The sequence below is a fragment of the Sciurus carolinensis genome, chromosome 9, assembly GCF_902686445.1.
Source record: "Sciurus carolinensis chromosome 9, mSciCar1.2, whole genome shotgun sequence".
Taxonomy (NCBI): Eukaryota; Metazoa; Chordata; class Mammalia; order Rodentia; family Sciuridae; genus Sciurus; species Sciurus carolinensis.
In genome coordinates, this window is record NC_062221.1 from 1,981,890 (window position 1) to 2,009,424 (window position 27,535).

A 27,535-nucleotide genomic window follows, 5' to 3' on the forward strand; every position below is an offset into this window, starting at 1 on the left:
TGCAGGGCCTTGGGGGACCACGTCTCTAAAAAGCTTTGATCTCTCTTAGTTACCTAAATTGTTCTCACTTTAATACTTGAAGTTATATGACCCTGGTCAAGTTATCTAGCCCTTTAAAACTCATTTCACTCATTTAGAGGAAAACAATAATAGCGATCCTATAGACTTATCATTCAGACTCATTTAAAGTGTGTATGAAAGTCCCTTAGCCTAGGGTCTGGATGGTATGATAAATAATCAGTAGGTCTCATTATGACTGTTATCATTACTATCATCATTAGTTTTCATAACGCCTCTCAAGATTTTATCGTAACTAATTGCCAATATTTCTGCTCCTGCAAGGTGGTGTAAATTCTGTAGAGGTGAAAACAATGGCCATTTTGTTTCCTAGGCTCTCAACACTTTAAAAAACATGTTGGCAGGGCGGGGGCTGGAGCTCAGCCCTTCCCTGGCATGCATGAGGTCCTGGGTTCCAACCCTAGTACCACAAAAGAAAAAAAAAAAAAAGAGTAAAAGTATATAAGTATATTTATTGGTCTTCCCACCTTCCACGATGAGCTCTTTCACAGGATTCTGCATCCCGTATGTGTCCTGTGGATAATTTTATTAGAATTAAAGAACGTTTTTCAGCACGATTGCTGGACACACTTGCCAAAACACAGATGAGAGTGGATCACTGACACTTGCCAGGTTTCCTGTTACTCATTAAACACTGAGCGTGCTCTCACCGGGATCGGTGCTGGGTCACCCGGTGGGGCCCTCCTCAGCCAAGCGCACACCTTCCCATTCAGAAGGCAAAGGGCAGCTCCTGGGTGGAGCCGCAGAAACTGGCCGGCACAGCTCCTCTGCAGGCGCTGCTTGGGAGGCCTTTCCTGTTCTGAAGACAGCGAGGCAGACAGGCGGCAGCATGGGAAGAAGGGCGTGGTGCTTCCTGCTCCTGGGGGTCCTGGCTGCATATTACATCTACACGCCGCTCCCAGGGAATGTGGAGGAGCCGTGGAAGCTGACGCTGATTGACGCATCTCTGAGAACCTTTGTACATTTGGTAAGTCTGCCATTTCATGAATTCTGACAGGCACGTGCCACCACTTGATCTGAAGAAGTTAGATTTCCAAGATTCTCTTCTTTGGATTGAGCGATTCATCTTTGAAAATTAAGTGCTGTGACTTTTGACTGTTCATTACTTAGAAACACAGCTTGTTCTTTTCCTGTTGTATTTCATCTATTGCTATTCTCTTCACAAAATCAAGAACGGTAAGTGAGGGGTCGCTTGGGCAGGCATCCTGAAAGGACGATTCATTCAGGTAGCATTAAGTCACTTCACTGGCTGTCCTTTGAACTGCTTACCTTGGGTGTGGGCTGGTATTTAAATCTAAACAGGAAACCAGGGCTGTCTGCCTGTGGGCAGGGCTTCTCCACAGACTTCCCTGTGCTCTCCTTCAGGTTTCAGGGGACAGAATGAGAGTACACACGGGTTCCCAGCGAAACCCCACACAGGCAGCCTTGGGGGCCGTGTCCAGGGTGACCCTGATGGACATAATGTGCAGAAATGGAAGGGACGTCCCTGCTGTGTTAGAGAAACTGGCTCCTTGCCAGAATGGCTGGGTGCCCCAGACAAGGTAGAGCCCCCTCCTGCACCCCGGGTAGGTTTGCCCATAGTTTTTCATTTTTATTTCCTTTATTCTTAAAGTTCTGTTTTCAGAACATTTGCTTCCCACTTATTCCACAATTGAAATCTGTTGGGCACACAAGGATCAGTGTGGGAGAGAAAATAAATTAAAACCAAATGAATGAAGGGTTTCAGATCCTGAGAACTGCCTCGAAAGAGATAAGTCGGAGGGGAAAAGAGCAACCTGGGCGGGCGTTAGGAGCAGGCTCCTGTGTTTATGACCAGCGGGGCCCGTGTGAAGAGGAGCCTGCCTCTCAGGAACCACAGGGAGGATGTGCAGAGAGAGTTCCCAGCAGAGAGCCAAGCGCAGGACATGCCCGGGCTCAGGAAGTCATGCAAACCATCCAGGCTGTGGTTTAATTTGGAGAGCGTAGGTGTCATACCAAGCAGGCAGCCCGGCCAACGGTAGTGACAGCTGATTTAATTCCACATGTAACACAGAGCCGGCCAAGTTTCAAGAAGGGGACATTTCTTCCTGGTATTTGGTCTCTCTGTACTATAATTCATGACCTTTGATTTTTTTTCATTGAGTTATGCTATTAATAATTTTTATTATTCGTTTAAACAATCACATGCATGTTTTTGAAATTTTTTCTTCCTCTCTGGTAGTCTTTGGGTTTTATTTTGCCTTCTACCCATGATTTATGAATAAACTATATTTGCAGAGTTCCCAAAGGGTGCACTTTTCAAGTTATTGTAATGTATTTTCTTATTCCTGAATTACCTGTTGTTTATTTGTTTGTCGTGATAAATTATGCTCCAATTCATCTGTCTTTTCCTGATTCATTTGACTGGCTTCCCTCAAATGCCAGGCAATCTTTGAGTATGCATTCATATATTTTATTAAAAATTGTGCTATGAATCAAGAGTCAAACTGCAGGGTTTAGAATATTTGTGATGAATGCTTCCTAGCTATGCAATCTGGGGCTTCTTATTTAACTTATCTGGGCTCATTTCCTCACCTCTGGAGTGGGTATGATAATATTACCTGCCCCATGCAGGCAAGCTGTCATAGTACTGAGATTAAAGTGAAACGGAAAAGAACCAACCATTTTTTTCTGACCTGACCCCATGGAATACTTGCTTATCATGTTTTCTTCTCAGCCTCCTGAAGGGGAATTTGTGTTGACAGTGTGGTAGGACCTTCCCACGTCCCTGACCATGACCCTGATGTATAACAGGATGAGATGTCTAATCAAAACTATTCTCTCATGTAATCAAAATATCTGTCTCTACAGGGTCTTTCTGACCTACATGTGCCTCAATTCTTCTTGTGAGTTTTGCCTTTATAAACTCTGTACTTCCAAAATTCAGGGGCTGGGAGTTCTTTGGGGTGCTAGCCTGCTCCCAGCCCCGCTTGCCTGGCATGTGCATTAAGGGACCTTTTCCCCTCAGTCTGGCTCAGTATGCGCGCTGGTTTGTGACTGCAGGTGGCTTCCCCCTTCCTCTCCTCCATTCCCTCCCTCCCAACCTGCCTCCCAGGCCCTGGGCCTCCAGCCTTAGAGCCCCGCATTGCCCAGCTCCATAGCACCTCTGCTGGAATTGACTCTTCCTTTTTAAATTTTGTTGGGTTAAATTCTTATGGGACGTGGCCTCTCTTTCGAGAGTGGGTTAAAATTGTACCGCCTGCTTGCTGACCACATGCAGCTCTGTCACCGCAAGTAGGTGATTTTGCAAGGCTTACTGATCTGGCTTTTGCCCTTACCTGAGAGCTTCCTGGGAAAGGGATTCATCCTGTTCATCTCTGGAACCCCAGAGCTTCGAAACAGAATCACTTTACGGCATGAGGACTAACTGGATGCCTTTCCTCCTTTTGACAACTGCCGGAGGCTCGGCCTCTGCACTTCTGTTTCTTCTGAAAGGACAAAGGAGATCCTTGTGCGAGGATTTGGCCTCTTTCATTTGAGCTAATTAGGGATCAGTGCAGATGTACATGTTCATAAATCTCTTTAGCGTTTGGAACTTGAACTCCAAAGATGTGTGTGAATTTCATTTTTAGGCGACATTTGTCGAGTTTCTGGGACTTTGCCACTTTTTTGATTTGTTCACGAGCACAATGAGCCTTCGAGAAGCCCCACCAACTTCAGATGAAAACGTCACTGTGACTGACACGAAATTCAACAACATTCCTGTCCGCGTGTACGTGCCCAGGAGGAAGCCGGACGCCCAGAGGAGGGGTGTGTTTTACATCCACGGAGGAGGCTGGAGCTTGGGAAGTGCTGGTAAGTGACACAGCTGGCGCACAGCCTTCTGTGGGGACATCACCATCTCTCCCGGATGCTCTTGCTCTGACCTCCTGGCAGTTTTGCTCTTGCTTGAAGCTTCAAATTCCCCTTCCCACATCTGCCTGTCTTCATCAGCCCAGGTGGATGTGGAGGTGAAAGCTCTCCTGTCTGCTGAGCCACTTTAAGAATCAAACTCTGCTCCTGCTGTCGCCCCCGTGGGTATAACAGGCCATCTCACGGGCTAATCCACTCACTCACACAGTTACGATCCTAAGAACTCTGCGGGTGTCTTTGAACAGACGAGATTCTTCATGGAGCTTATATTCAAACCTGCAATCAGTTGGTATGTTAATAATTCAGTCTTATAAAGGGAGAGATGTAGGATATCATAGGCCAGAATCATCAGAATTGTGTGCAAAGATCTCAAATCTCTTGACACATAGATTTGTAGTAAAAAAAGAAATATATTTAGAAGTGAGCACATTGAGATAAAGATCAGAAGACTGAGAAAAGCACTCAACCCACTTAGTCCCAGAGTACCCGATGTTCACCTGTTTACCTTCAGCGAACATGGATCAGCGGACGTGGAGGTGGGGCTGGGTCTCTGTCAAGAGCTCTGAGCTTCAGAGCAAGAGCACCTTGGTCCAGATGAGAAGTGCCACCTTAGGCAGTTGTGGGACATAGGCAGAGAGAACCTGCAATGGGGCCACTGTCCTGTTTCTGCAGGACGCCCGGGAGGGTGAGCACAGGGCCCTGAGACTCTGGTCGCGGTGTGGGTGGTGGTTCTGAGGGTAGTGCAGCTTTGCATTTGCTCCCCATTGCTCAGAAGGCAGCACCTGGACAGGTCCCGGAACAGAGAACGAGCCCAGGGGCCGTGTCAACATAACGACCCTCCCTTACCTGCCATTCTCACGTCCTGCTTTTATTCCTTTTATTCCAGCTTTAAAAAACTATGACCTGCTCTCAAGATGGACAGCAGAGAGACTGGACGCTGTCGTCGTATCGACCAAGTAAGAGCTGGGCAGCTCTGTCACGGGCTTGGGCATTCAGGGCAAGCCTTTCCCCACTGCCCTGCCTGGCCCTGCATTGTGTCCTCAGAGGACACTGAGCAGGCCACCAAGAGCAAAGGAGGGACCTATCTGATTAGCACTGGGGGAAAAGAGTGTGTGTGTGTGTGTGTGTGTGTGTGTGTGTGTGGCTGTTGGCCAGGAAGGAAAAGATGAAAGTAAAGAGTTTTTTCTCAAAAGTTTAAATTGCATTATCTGTGGACATAATGACTTTCGCTGCATCACCTTTTGATTCTAGTTCCTAGTCTTGAAGTTCATCTTCAAAGAACATCATAATGGTCCTCCCTCAGAGGGTCACTGTGAAGACCAAGAGATAGCATCCCTGAAACAGATTTCCCTGGTGTCTCGCCCTGGAGGAGGCTGAAACATTACACTTCACTCTCAAATTAACAAATAAAGTCAGGTAGTGTAAAATGGCATGTTAGAGCAAAGATCCATGTTTTAAAAAAACATTCGCAGCCAGTAAAATCGGGGGTGAACTAGGATAGACTCCTGCCAGAGCCTACAGCTATTTAAAAGAAGGAAAAGTTAAGAAATAGCATTCTTGACCATTTGTCAAGTGAAACCCTATTACCAGACAGTGGCAGCACAGGAATGCTCAATTTGTTTGTAAGTGACCACTAATAAATACGGTAATTAGAATAGTACCTTGTAAAACGTAATTGGGAATCCAATCAACTTTACCTTAAAGATGGTTTTCTTAATGACAAGTCGGGCAAAAACATGAGACGTGCCTGTGTTTGATTCATGGAGATAACTGATCAACCTCAAAATCTAAAAGATACAGTCTTACATTTCATGCAAATTAATACCTTGCCTTTGAATACACCCTTATACTAAATGGCAACTCTCACTCCAAAAAGATGGATGATTTTGGTTCTATGAAAATTAAAATGGCCAATAAGCACAGGAAAATACGTTACACATCAGTAGTCATTAGGGAAGAGCAAGTCGGACCCATGGGGGATACCACGTGGCGCCCACGAGGGTGGTCACAGCAAAGGTAGATGCCAAGGAGTGCTGCTGAGACCCTCTGCCCCGGAGGGGACGCAGAGCGGGCACTTGGGGAGATGGCCTGGGACTTCCTCAGACTGCAGACTACGGCCCCTGCCCCGCGACCCCAGTGCTAACTACATACACGAGGAAAGTGGAAACGCGTTCAGAGCAGCATCGCTCATTCCTCGGTCTCTTCCATCCACCGACGTGTGGGTAGGTGAGAGCAGCACGTCCACACGACAGAACACGGCGTCACTACCCGGGTGGGCTGTGCCTGCACGCGTGGGAGACGTCATGCCAAGTCAAAGACCCGGGCTCAGAAGCCCTGTGTCGGACCCACCGCAGTGGAATTTCCAGAATAGACAGATCTTCAGAAACCAGAAGCAGATTAGCCCTGGCCCAGCGATGGAGCCCAGGGGTCAGGGAAATGGGAAGTGACTACCCATGGGGGCAGGTTGGTTTCCTCTCATCCTGTCTCTTTTCTGTTTTTCTTTCTTTCTTGCTGCTAGTGATGAAAATGTCTAACCTCGATGCAGAAACGGTTCACAACTCTTTGAATATACTGAAAGTCACTGAATGACACAATTTAAATAGGTACATTTATAGTAAATTTATTAATTATATTTCAATAAAGTGATTATATTAAAGTTAAGAACTTACATTATTTAAAAGACATTAATACAAGTCTTGCATCACCTGTATTTATATGTGTGTACATACATAAATGCCAAAACACATATTTTTTTTTCTTATCTAAAATACAAAAATACTAGGGGGGGATACTGGGAAATGAAATTGACCAAATTATGTACATGTGCCAACATGTCAATGAATATTATTATTATGTTTGATTATACAGCACCAAAAATTTAATTTAAAAACCAAAGATTTTTAAGTACCATATACATATTCGGAATGAATATTAAGTACATGACACTAAATTGGACTTCACTTAATTCTAGATCTCAAGTGACATTATATGATGTAACTGTTAGTCATCAATATATAAGGATAACACTGAACAGCTTTTGTATTTCATTCCCTTTGATTAAAATATGGTTTTGTTTCAAATAAAAGTTTAAAAAACCAAAATATATAAAAACCTGACTTTAAAAGACAGCTTACCGAAAAGGATATCCAAACTGTCAATAAACAAAGGAATAGTTAAGTGTACATCAGGGAAACACCAATCGAATGCATTAGGTGGTACTTCTGTCCCTGCAGCTATGGCTGAAATGAGAAAGACGGACGACCAGAGGCTGGGAAGAATACACGTCAGCAGCCTCTTTCATGAACCTGTGGTTTGAGAATACCTTGGTTAACTCCTTAGCAAAACTTTTTGACAATATAAAGTAAGGCTAAATATCCATATATTTAAATATACATTAAAACTCCATAACCATCAATGCAGGTATATGTCACCAAAAAATACATATGGAATGTTCAGAGCAGCACTGTTTGTGAGAAGTCCACCTGCAAGGACTTCCTCAGAGCCTTTTTAAAATACTTCTACTTTGGGCTGGGCGGTGGCTCAGTGGTAGAGCCCTTGCCTTGCATGCGTGAGGCACTGGGTTCCATCCTCAGCACCGCATAAAAATAAATATATTAAAGAAAGATATTGTGTCTATTTAAAATTGAAAAGTATTTTAAAGATACTTATACTTTATAAAATACTTATTTATGTATCATCTATTTATTTGTGGCAAGATCTTGGAATAGGACACTCTCTTAAGCTTTTATGTGACCAGTGCATCACAGCTAACCCTGCAGGTACCCATGCCATTGAGCCTCAGAACTTCCCAGGCTGCTCGACTGAATCCACCAATCAGTAATGCTCATTTCTCCCTCTCCACAGCTGCTGGCAAGCAGCATTGTACTCTTTGATTTCATGAATTCGGCCTTTCAGATGCTTTAGACTAGTGGAACCATGTGACATCGACCCCTCTGTGACTAGCCTATCACACGTTACTGTGAAAACAAGCTGCGATCTATCCACATGGTGCAGCACTGCGCAGGAAGAGAGCAGCACCCAGCAGCGCAGACGAGGCTCAAAGGCACGCTGACCCCTGACACCCGGGCACACCCGTAGGAGCGCCTGCCCATCAAGGGCAAAAGCAGGCGCAACCAACTGGTGCTGTTGTGTGGCTACTATGGAGTCAAAGAGAATAACTAGAAGGTGTGTGGGTGCTGGCAAGGTCCTGCTTCCTGAGCTGGGTGCGGTCGATGGCTGTGCTTGGTTTGAAACGTCAGGAGTTGCACGCTTTGGTGCACTTCTGGTGTCTACATTATACTTTCATAAATTTTAAAAAGTGACACGAAAATCATGTTTTCTCTGCATAGCTACAGATTAGCACCTCAGTATCGCTTCCCAATCCAATTTGAAGACGTATACGATGCCTTAAAGTGGTTTCTGCAGAAAAACATCCTTGAAGAGTACGGTGTGGACCCCGGGAGGATCGGTGTGTCTGGAGACAGCGCAGGAGGGAATCTGGCTGCCGCGGTGACCCTACAGGTTTGGTGCTGGTCATTTCTCTGTGTTTTTTAAAATCAACTGCTTATAAACAGATTGAGTACACATATTAAAACATGTCTGCAAGTGTAAAGGTAGTATTCTTGGGAAACATTAAAGAAAATATTGAAAACAAGCCTCAAACATCACTATGTCAATTTCTACTCCTGTCACAGATATTTCTTACTTAATGAAATGAGAGTTCTTTATATAATTCCTTGATTAAAAATTTTATATGCATCAGTAAAATAATATACTAGTTAGATGAATGACATAACATGATCATGAGTCCAGAAATGATTTTGCAAACCTTTCAGAGATTCAGCTATACTAAGTAATCTTCAGTAGAGTTGTCCTCTGTTGCTGGAATAATCATAGTAGTTTTCGAAAATCATTAGCACACTCCCAGATTCCTGTGCTATTTACAAACCAGAAATATGAAGATGTCAAAGGATTTCTTTATATACATAAGTAAAATCATATATATTTGTCCATTATTTACAATAACACTGTAATAATAGTAAATAGCCTTTAATCCCATACTATATGTAGAATAGATTCCGTTTTTATACCAAAGGAAACATTGCTATTGATTGTATAAAATCTAAATTATTTTTCAGTGCAGTGGTGAGAAAAGGGGAAGCTATCTATCAACTACATCTGTACTAGTTTAGATTTTATTAGCTGACTTTTATTTATAAACTTTGAATTTAAAGTAATTTAACAACATCACCATTATTCATGTTAGATAGATTTATATAAATGTTTCAGCTTCTACAGTCTATTGAATGCCATTTTCAGAAGGAAAGACTGTTTTATTTGGGTTTTGCAGTGACCGTAATATAAAACAAGTATTTGATACTGTAGATTTCTAATCAAACTGCGGGTTTTTTAATGTAGTCGAAAAAGCACTTCATTAGATATCAGGAGATGTGAGTTTTCTTGAGATGCAGCAACTTCTAGATGTCATCTTGACTGGGTCTTTTTATCTCTCTAAGCATCCATTTTCTCATTTACAAGGAAAAATGAACTTTCAAACCTTCACACACTTGTTTTGAAAACCACATACATAAATTTATATTAAAAATATCCATCAACCTCTAATGATATTTACAAATGGTCTCCAAAATATCCAAAAAGGTATTTCACCACTATAGTTAAAATATAGATACATATCCAAAATGCGCCAAATATTCCGATACATCCAATGTCTGTATTTTATATCAAAGTTTAAACATATATTTTACAGCAAAATATGAATTTTGGAAACCTGTAAATGAACATTTTAAAGTATATAATTTCAAAAAATAAAACACCTTGTGAAAATCTTTTATGGATCACTTTTTTGGCACACTTTGATACTTGCACCTTCCTCTCTTCAGACGACCCATCTTTACAAAGGTTAGTGCATTCGGCTTGAAATAGAAGATGAATGCAAACGAAAGGAAGCCTGCCCAAATCTCCTAGAGCCACCTGCCACTGCTGCATCAGGGCCAAGTCAGAAGTCCTTGTTAAGGAACGCTTTCTCTGTGCGGCAAAACCTGTAGACACACAGTCGACGGGTCGGCGTTTACATTAGCAGAGAGGGAGTGAGGCGAGACACTGAGTTCTGCTCACTCCTGGTGGAAAGGCACAACATGAACCTACCAGGTCTTCTTGAGATTTTTTTGCCCTATAAGGATGATAGGCGGGGGGATTTCCGTAAGTCCAATACATGCTTTAACTCAGGAACATCTAGTTCTAGAAATCCATGTTGAATATTTGCAAGTTTTTTGAGATGGTATATTCCAGTTATTACTGAAGTTCTTTTTGAGACGATTCATTTGCACACGCCTGTCTTGTTACAGTTATTTCATTGCTTTCAAATGAAAATAATGAGCGCTGTCGATCTTAATTCTTCCTCAGCTCTCCGACGACCCCGAGGTCCCGCTCAGACCCAAGACACAGTCTCTGATTTACCCGGCCCTGCAGGCCCTGGATATGGACACGCCCTCGTTCCGGGAGAACGCACACGTGCCCATCCTGCCGCGGTCTCTGTTGGTCCGGTTCTGGAACGAGTACCTTGGCGGGGACAGGGCCGTGGAGCAAGCCATGCTCTGCAACCGGCACGTGCCGCAGGAGGCGGGCCCCCTGCTGGGGCGGGTCAACTGGAGCTCCCTGCTCCCCCAGCGGTTCCTAAAGGGACACGCTTACCGGGCCCCGACTTTCGGGAGCTCCGAGCTCGCCAGAAAGTACCCCGGCTTCCTGGACGTGAGGGCGGCGCCCCTGCTGGCGGACGACCGCAGGTTGCAGGGTCTGCCGCGGACCCACGTGGTCACCTGTCAGTATGACATCCTGCGCGATGAGGGGTTCATGTACGTGCGCCGACTGCGCGACGCGGGGGTCCCGGTGACCCACAGCCACGTGGAGGACGGCTTCCACGGGGCACTGTCTTTCCCGGAGCTCAAAATTTGCTACAGGATGTTGGATGAGTACTTGAGTTGGCTAGAGGAAAATCTATAGGAAAACAGATGCACCGTCAAAGTAGACTGAATCTCAGAAAATCCGCACTGGGGGATTTGGTCTTTCTTGGAGTGCCACTTCAAGTTCACAAGTAGTATGGTTCTTCCTGTGATGGTCGCTTTAGCTTCTCTTTCTTTCAGAGGTTTCACTCATTTTTTTTTTTTCCACATTGTTTGGTGCTGTTTCTGACATTTCTCCTCTTAAGTTACTAATCTTACTTTTTGAATATCTTGTGTGTGTGTTGGCTACTATTTACAATTGCAGGAAGATAATAGAAGAAAACATTGCCATTCTGAGAAAGGTCAAGATTTATTCAAAGAACATTTAGGGTTTGAAGCACCTCAGGTGAGGTGAACTGAGGGCCAGTGTCCTCAGCACAAAGCCATTTATTTCCACTACCAGTTGCTCCTCTCTGAAGCACCTTTAGAATCCAGGCACCAAAGGCCTCTCTGTTCAATACTGATAATCATGGCAGTACTCTGAGGAATTAACTGCCTTGTGTTTGGGAGAGGGAGAGAAGTTGGAATTCCGTAAAGACTGAAGCGATCTTTAGAATGGACAATGACTTAGTCACAGGCAAAGAATACAGATGTGCATGTAGCCGACCAGCAATAGAAAAACTACATACAAACAATTAATCTGTGACAAGCCCCTCCTGACACCACAGAGAGGGAGGCAAGACAAGGCGGATTATTTCAAGCCTGGATAGAACTATTTGCAACGACCTTGAGCTTTGTAATGCATCCCAGTTATGAGGAAGCACCGTCCCAGGTGTTCCAGAATGGTGCAAGGAGCGCCGTGCAGTCACGGACACCGGACTTCCCTCTGTGTTCCTCACCACCCTCAGTGCATGCTTTTGTGTTTATACTTACAATTATGGCACTTCTGAGGACCACCTGAATAGTCTAGGCAGAGAGGGGGTAAGCAAAAGATGTACAGCCAATGCCACTCCATTTTATCAGGAAAATGGTAGTAATTCTAGAAACTCTAAACAATAGATTTCTTATATTTCATTTCCCAGGACAGTGCCACAAGAAATTTTGCAAAACAGAGTTTTGTAATTTGGAAAATTATATTTTCTTATGTGAAGAAATAAAATAGTAAGAGGCAATTGACAGAACATGCCACGCACAGCAATAGCAATACCTTGTTAAATAGCAATCATGGAATAATTACTTTCTGAGTAAGTATGTGGATAAGTTGATATTTAGCAGGAAATGCAATAAATAAGAATATAAGTTGGATGTATGGTTCCAAATTCCTGTACTGATTACAAACACAAAAAATGTGTTCATGGCTTTGAAATCAACTCATGAATTATCCATGGCTGGTCCTTGATGTCTTTGCATCTTGCCCTTCTTCGTGGTAGGACATGATCACTTACAAGCAAACAACTCTTGGACCAGAGAGCTGACTACTCAAAAGTCATCTGTAACGTTTTCACACTAAACACATAATTTTCACAATTAAAGTCATGAGGGCATAACTCAGATCAGAGAAACACGCCAGAGAGTCAGTTTACTTAGTTATAAAACTGACATTTCAAAAGCTTGACCTATGTCTTGATAAGGGTCATAACATTTTTAGATTAGCTATTTTTAATGAGATAGAGTGTGATGATACAGTTTCATCAGGGTGACCGCTTTGGGAGAAACCCCCCAAATTCCAATGATCCAGCAATCCCACTTTCGGGTGTTTTCTCAAAACAAGTTGAAACAGGTCCACAAAAAAAAAGACTTCCACAATTATGTTATTTCAACAAAGAATGGGGGATCCCCAACATTCTGTGCTTTCCTTCCCTTCAAATCTAACAATTGAAAACGAGCACCTGAGGATTCTGCTTGCTCTCTTTTTAACACCACAGAACACATGTATCACGTGGTCCTTACAGGACCTGAGTGGGTCGGGGTTTGCTCCTGGCTGCACGCCGACCACTCCCTCCACCTCCAAACCCAGCTGGTGGCACATCTTTGTACAACTCTGACTTAAGAATGGGTTGTGCATGATGAAGGGTTGTTCAGAAAGCAGAGGAGGACGAAGAAGTAGAAGGAGGAGTGGAGGGGCAGGCGGAGGACGAAGGCAGAACACGTTGATCATGTGACCCTTTACAGAAAAGCTGACGCAGGCCACACCACTGCTGCCGTCTTTGCCATCTACACAGGGAACCTGGGTCTCCACCTGGTGCCTCAGAAGTCCCTGTCTCTGAGTTTCCGTCCACGTCTCACTGCCACATGACAGTATTGATTTAGAAGCGCAGGAGGCATCTGGCTGGCAACTCTGTGGCAAGTTTCCTCTAAGAATCTTGTTCCCACCTTGAATAAAATACGTGCCAGAATGTGTCACGGCCGCCAGTGTGCCTCCTCCGTGATCTCAACACAGAGGCCCTGTTCATGGGTCCTCGTTCTGGGTGATATTTTAGATGAATGGGACTCTTGGCTCCTCGGCCACACAACATTTTGCTCTCCTCCCAGTTGTCCTGTGATGCCTCTGCTCCTTACCAGAATACCTTCTGTGGTCAGTCAGAGTGGCCCCACTCCTGGACACACCGTCCACTCTCTTTCTCTACTGCTTCGTGGAAACTCTGGCCTTGAAGAAATCCCTCTCTCTGCTGACTCTGCACAGGAGCCTGTCTAGCTAAACATGACGGAGGAGAAACCAGAAACATGCCAGTCGGCAGGCCTCCGGTGTGTGCCTCATGGTGCTGAGCAGTCATATTGCGGGTCTCTAGGCATCAACTCTTTTGTTCTAAAAGATACTCACATATCCAACAGTTCTTTGCCGTTGTCTTCACATGATGACCTACTTTTCCATTTTACTCAGAAAATAGAAATCATTGAAGAAACAATTGAAGAAAACTTTCACAAACGCCCACCCCATGGTGACTCGAATATCAACGTGCTCACCAGGACAGCCTATCTCACCTCCTGTTACTGTATGTGACCTAAGTGTCTGTGTTTCACATTTGAATTGTCTCCTCCATCCTGTTTGGATTCCCAGGAGTGCTATGGTAATTATCCCCTTTTAATCCTACATCCTGAGTTTCTCTCTCTCTACTGGATTGTCCCCATCAACAAACACATATATTTCTTTTTTACATATCTTTAAAAACAACAGTGAAACTGTGTCAATATCATTTTCTTACCCATCTTCCTCCCTACATCTCTACTTTCTTTTCTAGAAATATTCTTGGGAAGAGTCTTTTATGCCTGTCTCTATTACCGCTCACTCTGTTCTCTCTCATATTCTTGTCATCAGTCTTTCTTCAGGAACCGTCAAAATTGTCTTAACAAACAATTACCTGGCCACATTGGGGTCCGTCCTAATCTTCTAGTCCTGGAAGCAGCACTGGACCCAGTGCCCCTCTGCCTCTCCACTTAGCTCCAGGTCATCAAATTCTCCGGATTCCCTTCTACTTCTCCGGCCTCTCCTTCTCAGTTGCATGCACTGTCTCTCTGTCCCTTATCTCTTCTCGAGGAGAGGTCTTCCACAGGTGTGCCTAATGGCCTGTGTGCTGAAAGCTCCTACTCATAAGTAAGTCCAGATGGGACCTGGTCAGTTCCAGACTGGTACAGAGCCCCCTACCTACCTGACCCTGCTGAGATGTACACAGACAACTTAAACTAAAATGTCTGCGTTTCTTCTGGAAGTAACTGCCTCTCATAGACTTTCTCATTTCTGCAAATGGAAAGTCCAACATTCCTCTGGCAGCTAAGGCCCAGAGAACCTTAAAGCCAAAACTTGGTTCTTTTCCTTCTGTTAAACACCGATGCATCAGCAAATTCTTTCAGTTTTATCTCCAAAGTATTTGGAGAACTCAACCATTTCTTAACACTCTGCTGCTAATATTCTGGTATCATATGCCATCATGTTTCAGTTTTAAGATTCTTATGGCTCCCTAACTAGTCCCTGTGCCTTTGTCCTGCCCTCTTAGAGACCGCTCTTAACGTACAGTAAAAGATGATCTCTTCAAGATGGAATTCAGGACAATTCTGCTCAAAACCCTCCCAAGCTCCTCACCCTGGGTGGGTTGAAGACTGTGACCTGCTGGGTCCTGCTCACAGTCCAGGCTAGTACTCACCCCAAATTCATTTCATACCCGACTGCCTTCCCTTCTCCTCCAGGTCTGGACCGTCACATTCCTCGACTCCAGCTCAGGGACCTTGCCCCGCTCTTCCTTGGCCTTTAGCACCCTCCCTCGGAAAACCCCTCCTCAAGCAGGACCATCTCTTAGGCCGTCCCTCCACACTCCGCTCCAACCATGTCCCACCTGCTCTGGTTCATGACCCTGCATAGCGCCTGGCCTGGCTTCAAACAGGTCCAGTGTAAAACCACCTGCTTAATCGTTTCATAGGATTTATCACTCGATGTGATGATCTTGTTTTTTTATTCATTAAAATTGGCAGTGAGTAGTAATCATTCGAACACTTTATTATTTCTTTACAAGAAGATAATTACACATTGCAATATATGTTATTCTTCAGATTAGTACATAGCTAGAAGCACAGAGTGTCTTATCTACTAGCTAATTTACTTTTTCTCATCAATAGCCCCCATTTTATAAGTGAGAAAAGCAAGCAAGTAATTCAGCTAACAAATAAAGAAAAACATTAGCAAGAGTCTCAGGTTAGAAATTCCTCTGAGAGTTCTTTCACAAATTGGCCACAGTCAAAGACCAGACTTTTGGAATCTTGCCTGCATGGTTAACATAACGTCAGTGTTCGGGTAGGCCCGGCTGTCAGTCATAGCACTTGGGTCCTGTGGTCTGCACTCATGGAAACAATGCTCCTGGGTTCCCTTTTCCATTTCAAAACAGCAAGCAAGAAGGAATTCTAGTTCACAGAGCTCTCTGCAGGGCGCTGAAGGAGGATGGGTTCTCCTCCCTTTGTGTATTGATGCCTTCAAATGTTCTGGAAGCAGAGAGAGAAGTTAGCCTGTATTCACAAAGAAGAAATGGAGTTACTTCAATACCTCCACTCACTTTCTATGAAAAGGAAGTCTTTTCAGGCCACAGTGAGGAAATTTTCTCAAGTTTTCTCTAACAAATGTTCTTTGGATGAAACAACATTTTGCTAATTTTACTCTGCCAATGTTTATGCTTTTTGGCTATTCTGTATGCACATATATTAGCAATAATTCCAGTTGTAGTTTTTAATTTGTATGATTTTATAGAACAAGATATTTTGCCGAGTATCTATGTTGAAGGAGTACATGGGGTGGAATGGAACTTCTCAAACTTCCATTGCCATTGCCCAGAGAGCTTATTTATGGGCTCCAACCCATTATTTCTGATGCAATAGGTCTGGTTTGGGATCCAAACATTTATATTTGTAAGTTTCTGAGTTATCGATGCTCTTGGTCCAATGATCATGTGTCAGTGGTATTGATCTTGATTTTTCTTCAAATTTAGTGTAAACGGAATCATTTGAAAGGGTGATGCCATTACTGGATCTTTCCTTCCTTCAGAAAGATCCACAGGGGGTTCCAAATAAAAAGTATGTTGGAATAAAACCGACCAGGTGGCAGAGAGACAGGAACGTGCTGACTGCTTCAGCTGATGGTCAGAGATAAGGATTTCGTTGTCTGGACAGAGAAGGGAGGAGGTGCCCGGCTGGGGAAAACGCGAAGGAGGCTGGGCACTTGTGCTGACTTTGAAGCGCAGACGGAGGGAGTGTCCAGTGAGGAGGCCAGCGTGGGAAAGTGGGAGAAGCGGTGCCGCCAGAGCCGGAGGCAAAGCCACAGAGTTCACTTTGTCCCTGGCATCTTCCCTGGACAAGGAGGGGCAGGAAGCTGGCAGAAAGGAGGTCACGAGGAGCCCGGAGGCCAAGCCCAACACTGAATGAGTGCCCCAAACCCTTGGGATCCACGGAGGACTTAGGCCACGCCCGAGAGATGCTCCCGTTCATCCCAGGGTGCAACTGCAGGCACAGAAGGGCAGAACCAGGGCCTGGCTCCTCCCGCAGCCCTGCAGCCTGTCAAAGAGGGGACACAGGGGCTTCAGGAGGCGGGAAGAGGTCAGCTCTGGAAGTGCCAGGAGTGGAGCAGCAGAGAGAAGCCCCCAAAGCCATTTGCTCCTCCCTACTTTCCTCTTCTCTGACCTGTGCCTTCAGGCAGAATGGTGGAATCCAAGCCTCTTACCTGACGTAGTGCAGTGGTCTCAGGTTGCTGTCACCAGGGACCTTCCAGGGAGTGTGGAAAGCCACACTCATGGAGGTTAGATCTGAGTACCCAGGGACAAGACACAAGAACCAGTCTGTTTTCTAGCCCTTCATGAGACTTGGGTGTGCAGGGTCAAGAAAGCCCTCCAGGAGGAGGAATGCACCTTTTCCCACGCAGAGAGCCAGCTCCGTTTAAAGGTGCAGTTTCCCACCTCTGACATTGTGCACTTAGAAGGCACTTAATATATGTCTTGCCTTACTTAGGGACTGCATGTCCTCGAGTAGCCTAGATAAACGTCATAGAATTGAATGAGTGCATAGATATGTGCATATACAGTTTAGTTCTCATAACTTCATAAGCACTTGGCTATTTTAGCCAATATTTGCCAGGAAGGAAAAGAAAGGAGTGGCAATTATGTGGGTTCCAAGGTCACATGACTAATCAATGGAAAGCAGAAAGTCGCCCTCAAAGTTCAGTTCCCAAGGCTTTGTGAGAGCCAAGGCTGTCCCGGGCTTACTTAGGGAGGGTGGCCAGGAGAGGGGACTCTGAGGCATGGAAAAGAGATGAAGCATAGAACAGCTAACTGCCTGGGTTATCTTGGGCATGTCTCCGAGTCCCTGGCACAGCCCCTGAATCCCCAGCCCTGCTGGGCAGCACGGAGCTCCCAGCATGAGCTCTCAGGACTCCTCCTGCACACCAAGGAGGGACTGGTTAGGGCCAGAGTCAGTTCCAACAGCACTTCAGCATCTCAGCCCTCCTTGCACCCAGGCTTCAGGGTTGGGCATTCTGATAATATAACACTGGAAATGTCCCATTTTGGAAAGCTCGAGACCCCTTAGACTCAAATCTCTTATCCTAGGCTGTAGAAGCCTAAAAGGAGGCTGAAGCCGGCCTCCCCCTCACTCACCTGCTTCTGTACAGCAAGGAACATTTTCAAGGTTCCGAGGATGAGGCATGTCCATTCAAAAGGCTCCCTCTCCGTGGACCCCCAGGGACTCCCTCTGGAGGGAGGGTTCCTTCTCCTGGGTGAAACCCTGCTCTGCAGACTCTGGAGGCAAACATGCTCCTCATTCTGTGTCTTAATTGCACAGGATGCGTCTCTTCCTCCAAGGCAGGTCCTCGGGTTTCCCAGAGGTCTGGGCCCACCATCCCGTCTTCATCTTGACTCGCTCTTTGGTGTCCCCTTACTGTGCTGCCAGGTGACCCAGCAAGCCTGCAGTCCCTGTGCTTCCAAGAGCTGAGAGACAGGATCTGGCTATTTCCGGAAGGTGTTCCAGCTGTGATTCTTTCAGACTGATCTGCTAAAGCTAAAAGTCAATTCTTCTGATCCTGGTGTTCCCGAAGTGTGCTCCCTGGTGATGGAACTCCTTCCCTGCAAACTGGCTGGCCCTGAGCGGCGCTCATTAGACTTCAGCTTTAAAGCGGAGGTCTGTGGAAGTCCCAGGGTCGGAGAAGGCATTCTGAAAACCCTTCCGCTTCAGCAGGATCTCACCGAGGCGGGCCTTTCTGCTGTGGAAAGTCGGATTTCGGTAACGATTTTCTCCTACACTCGCCGAATCTGCAGGCGGAGATGCGTGGTGTCTGCTCGTAGATCTGATCATCATTTCATGACTCTTAGAATCTTCATTCTGTGAATTGATTGCCAAGAATATATTTTAAATCTCAAATGAAAGAAGTGGCAATGAGATTGAATGACACTCCCTGGCAGGTAAGAGACATCACACACGGCCAGGGCTTGCCTACTGGACAGAGCGAAGGGACAGGAAGTGCACAGGAAACGCCGTGCTTTCAGTGACACGTGAACATATTTCAGTATGCAGGTTGCTAGGTGACTGGCATGTCTAACTTAACTAAATTTTTTTTTCTTTTATTTTTATTGTAAACAAATGGGATACATGTTGTTTCTGTTTGTACATGGAGTAACAGTGTACCATTTGCATAATCATACATCTACATAGGGTAATGATGTTTGATTCATTCTGTTATTTTTTCCTTCCCCCCCCACCCCTCCCATCTCTCTTTTCCCTCTATACAGTCCCTCCTTCCTCCATTCTTGCACCTCTCCCACTCCCCATTATGTGTCATCATCCGCTTATCAGTGAGATCATTTGTTCTTTGGATTTTTGAGATTGGCTTATCTCACTTAGCATGATGTTCTCCAATTTCATTCATTTACCTGCAAATGCCAGAATTTTATTATTCTTTATAGCTGAGTAATATTCCATTGTGTATATATACCACAGTTTCTTTATCCATTCATCAATTGAAGGACATCTAGGTTGGTTCCACAGTCTGGCTATTGTGAATTGAGCAGCTATGAACATTCATGTGGCGGTATCTCTGAAGTATGGGTATAGGTCGAGGAGTAGGATAGCTGTGTCAAATAGTGGGTCCATTCCAAGTTTTCTAAGGAATCTCCATACTGCTTTCCAGAGTGGCTGCACCAATTTGCAGCCCCACCAGCAATGTATGAGTGTACCTTTTCCCCCACATCCTCTCCAACACCTATTGTTGCTTGTATTCTTGATAATCGCCATTTTAATTGGGGTGAGATAGAATCTTAGGGTAGTTTTGATTTGCATTTCTCTTATTACTAAAGATGGTGAACATTTTTTCATATGTTTGTTGATTGCTTGCAGATCTTCTTCTGTGAAGCGTCTGTTCATATCCTTAGCCCATTTGTTGATTGGGTTATTTGTGTTCTTCATGTAGAGTTTTTTGAGTTCTTTATAATATATTCTGGAAATTAGTGCTCTATCTGAAGTATGAGTGGCAAAGATATTCTCCCACTCTGTAGGCTCTCTCTTCGCATTGCTGATAGTTTCTTTTGCTGAGAGAAAGCTATTTAGATTGAATCTATCCCAGTTGTTGATTCTTGCTTTTATTTCTTGTGCTATGAGAGTTCTGTTAAGGAAGTCTGATCCTAAGCCAACAAGTTGAAGATTTGGACCTACTTTTTCTTCTATAAGATGCAGGGTCTCTGGTCTGATTGCAAGGTCATTGATCCATTGTGAGTAGATTTTTGTGCAGGGTGAGAGATAAGGGTTTAGTTTCATTCTGTTGCATATGGATTTCCAGTTTTCCCAGCACCATTTGTTGAACAGGCTGTCTTTCCTCCATTGCATATTTTTGGCACCTTTGTCCAGTATGAGAAAATTGTATTTATTTGGATTTGTGTCCGTGTCCTCTATTCTGTACCATTGATCTACCTGTCTATTTTGGTGCCAATAGCATGTTGTTTTTGTTACTATTGCTTTGTAGTATAGTTGAAGTTCTGGTATTGCGATACCCCCTGTTTCATTCTTCCTGCTAAGGATTGCTTTAGCTATTCTGTGTTTCTTATTCTTCCAGATGAATTTCACTATTGTTTGCTCTATTTCTGTAAGGTACGTCATTGGGATTTTAATTGGAATTGCATTGAATCTGTATAGCACTTTTGGTAGTATGGCCATTTTGACAATATTAATTCTGCCTATCCAAGAACATGGGAGATCTTTCCATTTTCTAAGGTCTTCCTCAATTTCTTTCTTCAATGTTTTGTAGTTTTCATTTCATTGTAGGGATCTTTTACCTCTTTGGTTAAATTGATTCCCAAGTGTTGGGGGCTATGCCAATGTGGACTACGCCAATATGGCACCTGGGAGCCAGCCAGAGGTTGTTTTGATCACATCGGTGGTGAGGAGGTTGATTAACATAAGCACACCCAGGTGACTTATCATTGGCCGTATTCAAATAAGTCCACGCACACAACGCGTGCACAGGTGTTCCCGAGTGCTCCTGATCGGTTTTGACCTTTACCGTGATTGGACAGCTGGCTCCTCACCTGATCTTCACTTAACTAGTGTTGGCCCTACCCTTCGGCTCCTGGAGGGGATATAAGCCGGCTCTCCTCGAGCACCGGAGTTCCCGGGTTTCCTGAATCAACAATAAACCGTTCCGAATTCAAGAGCCTCGCTACTCATTTGTCTCCCACGCCGAATTGACGCCGCTGGATGGCGTCACCCAAGTATTTTATTTTTTTTGAGGTTATTGCAAATGGAGTTGTTTTCCTCATTTCCCTTTCAGCTGTTTCGTCGCTTGCGTATAAAAATGCTTTAGATTTATGCGTGTTGATTTTATAGCCTGCTATTTTGCTGAATTCATTGATGAGGGCTAGAAGTTTTCTGGAGGAGGTTTTTGGATCTTCTAAATATAGAATCGTGTCATCAGCAAATAGTGACAGCTTAAGTTCCTCTTTTCCTATTCACATCCCTTTAATTTCTTTGGTCTGCCTAATTGCTCTGGCTAGAGTTTTGAGGACAATGTTGAATAGAAGTGGTGAAAGAGGACATCCCTGTCTTGTTCCTGTTTTTAAAGGGAATGGTTTCAGTTTTTCTCCATTAAGAATGATATTGACCATGGGCTTAGCATAGATAGCCTTTACAATGTTCAGGTATGTTCCTACTATCCCTATTTTTTCTAGTGTTTTGAGCATGAAGGGGTGTTGTATTTTGTCAAATGCTTTTCCTGCATCAATTGAAATAACCATATGATTCTTATCTTTAAGTCTATTGACATGATGGATTACGTTCATTGATTTACGAATGTTGAACCATCCTTGCATTCCAGGGATAAACTCCACTTGATCGTGGTGCACAATTTTCTTAATATGTTTTTGGATATGGTTTGCCAATATTTTGTTAAGGATCTTTGCATCTATATTCATCAAGGATATTGGTCTAAAGTTTTCTTTCCTTGATGTGTCTTTTCCTGGTTTAGGTATGAGGGTGATATTAGCTTCATAGAATGAGTTTGGTAAGGTACCCTCCTTTTCTATTTCCTGGAATAGTTTGAGAAGTATTGGAATGAGTTCTTCTTTGAAGGTCTTGTAGAACTTGGCTGAGAATCCATCTGGTCCTGGACTTTTCTTGGATGGTAGATTTTTAATGGCTTCTTCTAATTCATTGCTTGATATTGATCTGTTTAAATTGTGTATGTCCTCCTGGTTCAGTTTGGGAGGAGCATATGTCTCTAGAAATTTGTCAATGTCTTCGGTAGTTTCTATTTTGTTGGAATACCGATTTTCAAAGTAGCTTCTCATTATGTTCTGTATCTCAGTAGTGTCTGTCATATTTCCTTTTTTATCACGAATTCTAGTAATTTGAGTCTTCTCTCTCCTTCTCTTTGTTAGTGTGGCTAAGGGTTTGTCTATTTTGTTTACTTTCTCAAAGAACCAACTTTTTGTTTTGTCAATTTTTTGAATTGTTTCTTTTGTTTCAATTTCATTGATTTCAGCTCTGATTTTAATGATTTCCTGTCTTCTACTACTATTCTGTTATTCTGTTCTTCTTTTTCTAGGGCTTTGAGCTGTAATGTTAGGTCATTTAGTTGTTGACTTTTCATTCTTTTCTGGAATGTGCTCCATGCAATGAATTTTCCTCTTAGTACTGCTTTCATAGTGTCCCAGAGATTTTGATATGTTGTATCATCGTTCTCATTGACCTCTAAGAATTTTTTTATCTCCTCCCTTTGTTATCCATGTTTCATTCAATAGCATATTATTTAGTCTCCAGGTGTTGGAGTAATTTCTGTTTTTTATTTTGTCATTGATTTCTACTCTCAGTCCATTATGATCTGATAGAACACAAAGCAGTATCTCTATTTTTTTTGCATTTCCTAAGGGCTGCTTTGTGGCATAACATATGGTCTATTTTCAAGAAGATTCCATGTGCTGCTGAGGAGAAAGTGAGTCCACTCGTTGATGGATGGAATATACTATATATGTCTATTAAGTCTAGGTTATTGATTGTGTTATTGAGTTCTATGGTTTCTTTGGTTTTTGTTTGGAAGATCTATCTAGTGGTGACAGCGGTGCATTAAAGTCACCCAGAATTATTGCGTTGCGGTCTATGTGATTTCTGAAATTGAGAAGGATTTGTTTGATGTACATGGATGTACCATTGTTTGGGGCGTAAGTATTTATGATTGTTATGTCTTCCTGATTTATGGTTCCCTTAAGCAGTATGAAATGTCCTTCTTTATCCCTTCTGACTAACTTTGGCTTGAAGTCCACTTTATCTTATATAAGGATGGAAACCCCCGCTTTTTTACTGAGTTCATGTGTGTGGTATGTTTTTTTCCCATCCTTTCACCTTTAGTCTGTGGATGTCTTTTTCTATGAGATGAGTCTCTTGCAGGTAGCATATTGTTGGGTCTTTCTTTTTAATCCATTCTGCCAGTCTATGTCTTTTGATTGATGAGTTTAGGCCATTAACATTCAGGGTTATTAGTGAGATATTCCCAGTCATTTGGCTTATTTTTGGTTTTTAAGTTGGCTTGGTTTCTCCTCTGAGTGGTTTTTCTCTAAGGTAGTTCCTTTGCTGACCTCCATTGTTGTTTTTCATTTCTTCCTCATGGAATATTTTGTTGAGAACATTCTGTAGCGCAGGCTTTCTATTTGTAAATTCTTTTAACTTTTGTTTATCATGGAAGAATTTTATTTCATCTTCAAATCTGAAGGTTAGTTTTGCTGGGTATAGGATTCTTGTTTGGCAACCAAGTTCTTTCAGAGCTTGAAATATGTTGTTCCAGGCCCTTCTAGGTTTTATAGTCTGAGTTGAGAAGTCGGCTGCTATCCGTATTGGTCTTCCCCTATATGTAATCTGATGCTTTTCTCTCACAGCCTTCAAAATCCTATCTTTATTTTGAATGTTAGGCATTTTCATTATAATGTGCCTTGGTGTGAATCTGTTGTGATTTTGTGCATTTGGTGTTCTGTAAGCCTCTTGTATTTGATTTTCCATTTCATTCTTCAGGCTTGGGAAATTTTCTGATATTATTTCATTGAATAGGTTGTACATTCCTTTGGTTTTTATCTCTGTACCTTCCTCAATCCCAATAATTCTTAAATTTGGTCTTTTCATGATGTCCCATAGTTCTTGGAGATTCTGTTCATGATTACTTACCATCTTCTCTGTTTGAGCAACTTTATTTTCAAGATTAAATATTTTGTCTTAATTGTCTAAGGTTCTGTCTTCCAAGTGGTCTAGTCTTTTGGTGATGCTTTCCATTGAGTTTTTTATTTGGTTTATTGTTTCCTTCATTTCAAGGATTTCCATGTGTATTTTTTTGAGAATCTCTATCTCTTTGTTGAAATGATCTTTTGCTTCCTGCAGGTGCTCTTTCAGCTTATTGGTATTATCATTCATTGCCTGCATTTGCTCTCTTATCTCATCCTTTGCTTCGCAAATCATCTTAATCATGTATAATCTGAAGTCCTTTTCTGACATTTCTTCTAACATACTGTCATTGGATTCTATTAATATACAATCTAGATTTGTTTGGATCATTTTCTTCCCTTGTTTTTTCATGTTGTTCATGTATCTTCCCCTCTAACAGTGCAGATCTGGGGTATTACAGATTTCCCCCTAGAGGCTTATAGTGGCCCTATAGGTTTCCAAAACCCTTTCTTTAAGGGGAGATCAATATTAGCAGTGCCCAATTCAGACACTATGCAATCCGAGACCAAATAGCCCCTATGAGGACAATAACAATATTGTCATAATAAACAGAATGAGTTCAAATATTATCTTCAGTAAAACAAACAAATTTGCAATAAGGTCTGCAGTTTCAAATGGAGGATAAACAGGATGCAGAGGAATGCAGAATGTGGCTGTTAATGGGATAAGAAAAGAATATACAGAAGTTCTAGAAAATAGAAAGGGTGAGAGTGTAATCAAAAGAAATTGGATGTTAGCATGCAAAAAAGGGAGAAAGAGACTCTGAGGGAACAGGTAAACAAAAGCAAAAGAGAGCAAGAAAAGTAAGGAAATAAAAACTTAAACTTTTTCAATAAGGAGAAAAAAGAAAATCTACAGTATAATAGTCATATAGTAATGAAACCTCCCAGTGTTCAGTAGCCTGATGCGTGAGAGGTACCTGACAATGAGCTTCAAGCTTCCAGCAGGCAACTCAGGATGGGATTTGCCCCACCTAAAGATGGGAGCTACGGCTTCCAGGATTATCCAAGATGGCCGCTCTAGCTTCAAAATGTGTTGGCAAATGGGGAGCTGCAGCTCACGGTGTGGCCGTGGTCAGCAGGAGGTCCTGGAGGCCGGGTGCAATCAGTCAGTCTGGGGTCCTGGTGATAGGGCGCAGTCAGTTGGTCTGGGGGTCCTGGCGGCAGGGAGCAGTCAGTCAATGTGAGGGCCCCAGAGGCAGGGAGTGATCCGTTGGGCTGAGGGATCCTGGAGACAGGGCACAGTCAGTCCGGCCATGGGTCCTACGGGGCCTGGCTGTTGTCTCAAAATAGCAGCAGCCACGTGTAATCAAACCTGCAGGTACTGTAACAGTGAACTTCCCGGCAACAGCAGGCAGCTGGTGCTCCACTGGCAGTCGGTGATCAGATTGCTGACTGTTGTTGGACGATTGGGAGGTGAACCTCGTGCATTGGGTGATGGATATGTGTAATGCAGGCGATGGACAGGCGAGAGTCAGGCAAATAGCAGATGATAGGCGCCTGACAGTGAGCAATCTGCACTCAAAAAATGCATCCATATGCTGGCAGACTGTAGGTGATCACAGCAGACAAATGGGGTAAACAGCTGGGGATCAATAAGCAGCAAAAACTGCCTTACCAAGAAACAGATATCCTCTACTTGAAACCGGAGTTACGGAGCGACAAGGAATGCAGCCTCCCTCTAGTCTGCCATCTTGGATCTGCTAACTTAACTAAATTTAAAATTAATATAGGCTAATATATCAGCCAAATCTCGTTTAGAGTAGATCAAATGATCTAATTTAGAGGAGATCAAAAGATCCTTTGAATTTTCCTTAAATTATTAAGAATCAATGCAAATGTGCATTTTCTTGCTTTCCGGGAAAATAGTTTTCAGTGGCTTAATTTCATCATGATCACACAGTGGACATAACTTCTAAATACACAATTATACACAAATATAACACCTAGCTAAAAAAGACAGCTCGTGTTAGATATTTTTCCCAAGTTACCACATGATCTTCAGGTAAACAAAGAAGGGTCATAAGTTTCAAGCTATGAGGCCATAATAAGACTCCAGGGAATGCAAGACCTCCAAAACATTTATTGTTAAAATATTGATCTATGGAATAGTTATGAAAATAAATAAGACATTAAGAGTTGGGGTTAATATTATTCAAATTTTCTCCAGGAAACAAAACATAATAGGGTAAATTAATTCATGAAAAATAGTGGAATGAAAACCTTGACCATTTATTCCTCCAACATAATGTATGATTTCAATACAGTTTTTCTTCTATCTCTGGGAAGACAATAAAAGAGAAAATATGTGCAGTAAAATAGGTTTAGATTTTTAGTGCTGTTTTCCAATACTATGCAAAGAAATAGTGAAATTGCTTTCACAGTCAGGAGAAAATATGATACAGATTCAGTTAAAAGAAAATAAATATTGTACCTTTCCAGCAGAGTTAAAAGTGATTACAGATGAAGGATTATTCCCTCATTCGTTCTTAGTCTGCCCCCTTGTGGTCTCCCGAAAACTGATCCCAGCCTGAACTAAAAATGGTAGTTATGTAACAGTCTTACAGTACTCATACAATGTCGTTTAAATATTGCTTTAAATATGAATTTAGAGAAAAATGCCTAAGCTTGCTTAACAAAAAATCAAGTAAGAAATAAAAACCTCAAAACTTTCTCTGAAAAAATTGAAGAAAGTATAGCCTTTAATTCCTAAATTTTAAGCATGAAATTACCTATTTAAGTTATATAGATTATATATATATATACATATTATATATATATAAATAGTCTGGTTTATTAATTATATAAACTGTATAAGCTATTACCCTATAATAGTTATAATTAATTATATAAACTCTACATAATTCATATTTATTTTTATGAACTTTGTAGAAATTATCAAAAGGGCTATCTGAAATGACAGAGGGGACTTTTTTCATATATTTAATATCCCACAAATACACTGTGGAAGATAAGCTGAGCTTGCTACCAGAAGAGGAAGAAGCCATTGGCTGCTGTAGCTTGTTGGAATCGGAAGTTGTTTGGGTGGGGCTGCTGCAAGCAGATCTGGATCCCGGGCAGCCGGTGCTATTTCCTTAAGTGCTAAGTGACAGTTGTTACAGGTTATAAAAGGTGTCCAGTGATAGCTGCCTCTGGCCCCTTCGGGTAGCTAATAGCTGAATATTGCCTATGCATTTTCAGTGCTTGTATTTTGAGTACTTAATGTAAGTGATCTCTAAAGTGCTACAGTATCAATCCATGTCATGCTTGACTTAGCTTCTATTTCTTATTCCATGTTTCATTTTGTCTTCTACTTTGGGCAGAGTGCTTCCAGGAAAGCAGCGAAAGGCTACTGTTGCGTGTGGATCTTTAGCTTTACCAGCTTGACTGGGTAGGTGGAAACTTAAACAAAAT

General features: G+C 42.8%; 1 protein-coding gene and 1 long non-coding RNA gene across 2 annotated transcripts; one reads left to right on the plus strand and one right to left on the minus strand.

Moving 5' to 3' along the window:
• The first annotated feature begins 773 nt into the window (after nucleotides 1-773).
• On the plus strand, nucleotides 774-15,808 carry Aadac (arylacetamide deacetylase). Its single transcript, XM_047565391.1, has 5 exons — nucleotides 774-1,045; nucleotides 3,669-3,891; nucleotides 4,835-4,904; nucleotides 8,298-8,469; nucleotides 10,372-15,808. The coding sequence occupies exons 1-5, from the start codon at nucleotides 908-910 to the stop codon at nucleotides 10,966-10,968; spliced, it is 1,200 nt and encodes a 399-aa protein (XP_047421347.1). The 5' UTR covers nucleotides 774-907; the 3' UTR covers nucleotides 10,969-15,808.
• On the minus strand, nucleotides 15,376-17,326 carry LOC124993507 (uncharacterized). Its single transcript, XR_007110322.1, has 2 exons — nucleotides 17,104-17,326; nucleotides 15,376-15,875 (listed from the first exon to the last, which is right to left on the minus strand). It is a non-coding gene; the product is annotated as an uncharacterized LOC124993507 (long non-coding RNA).
• Nucleotides 17,327-27,535: the final 10,209 nt, after the last annotated feature.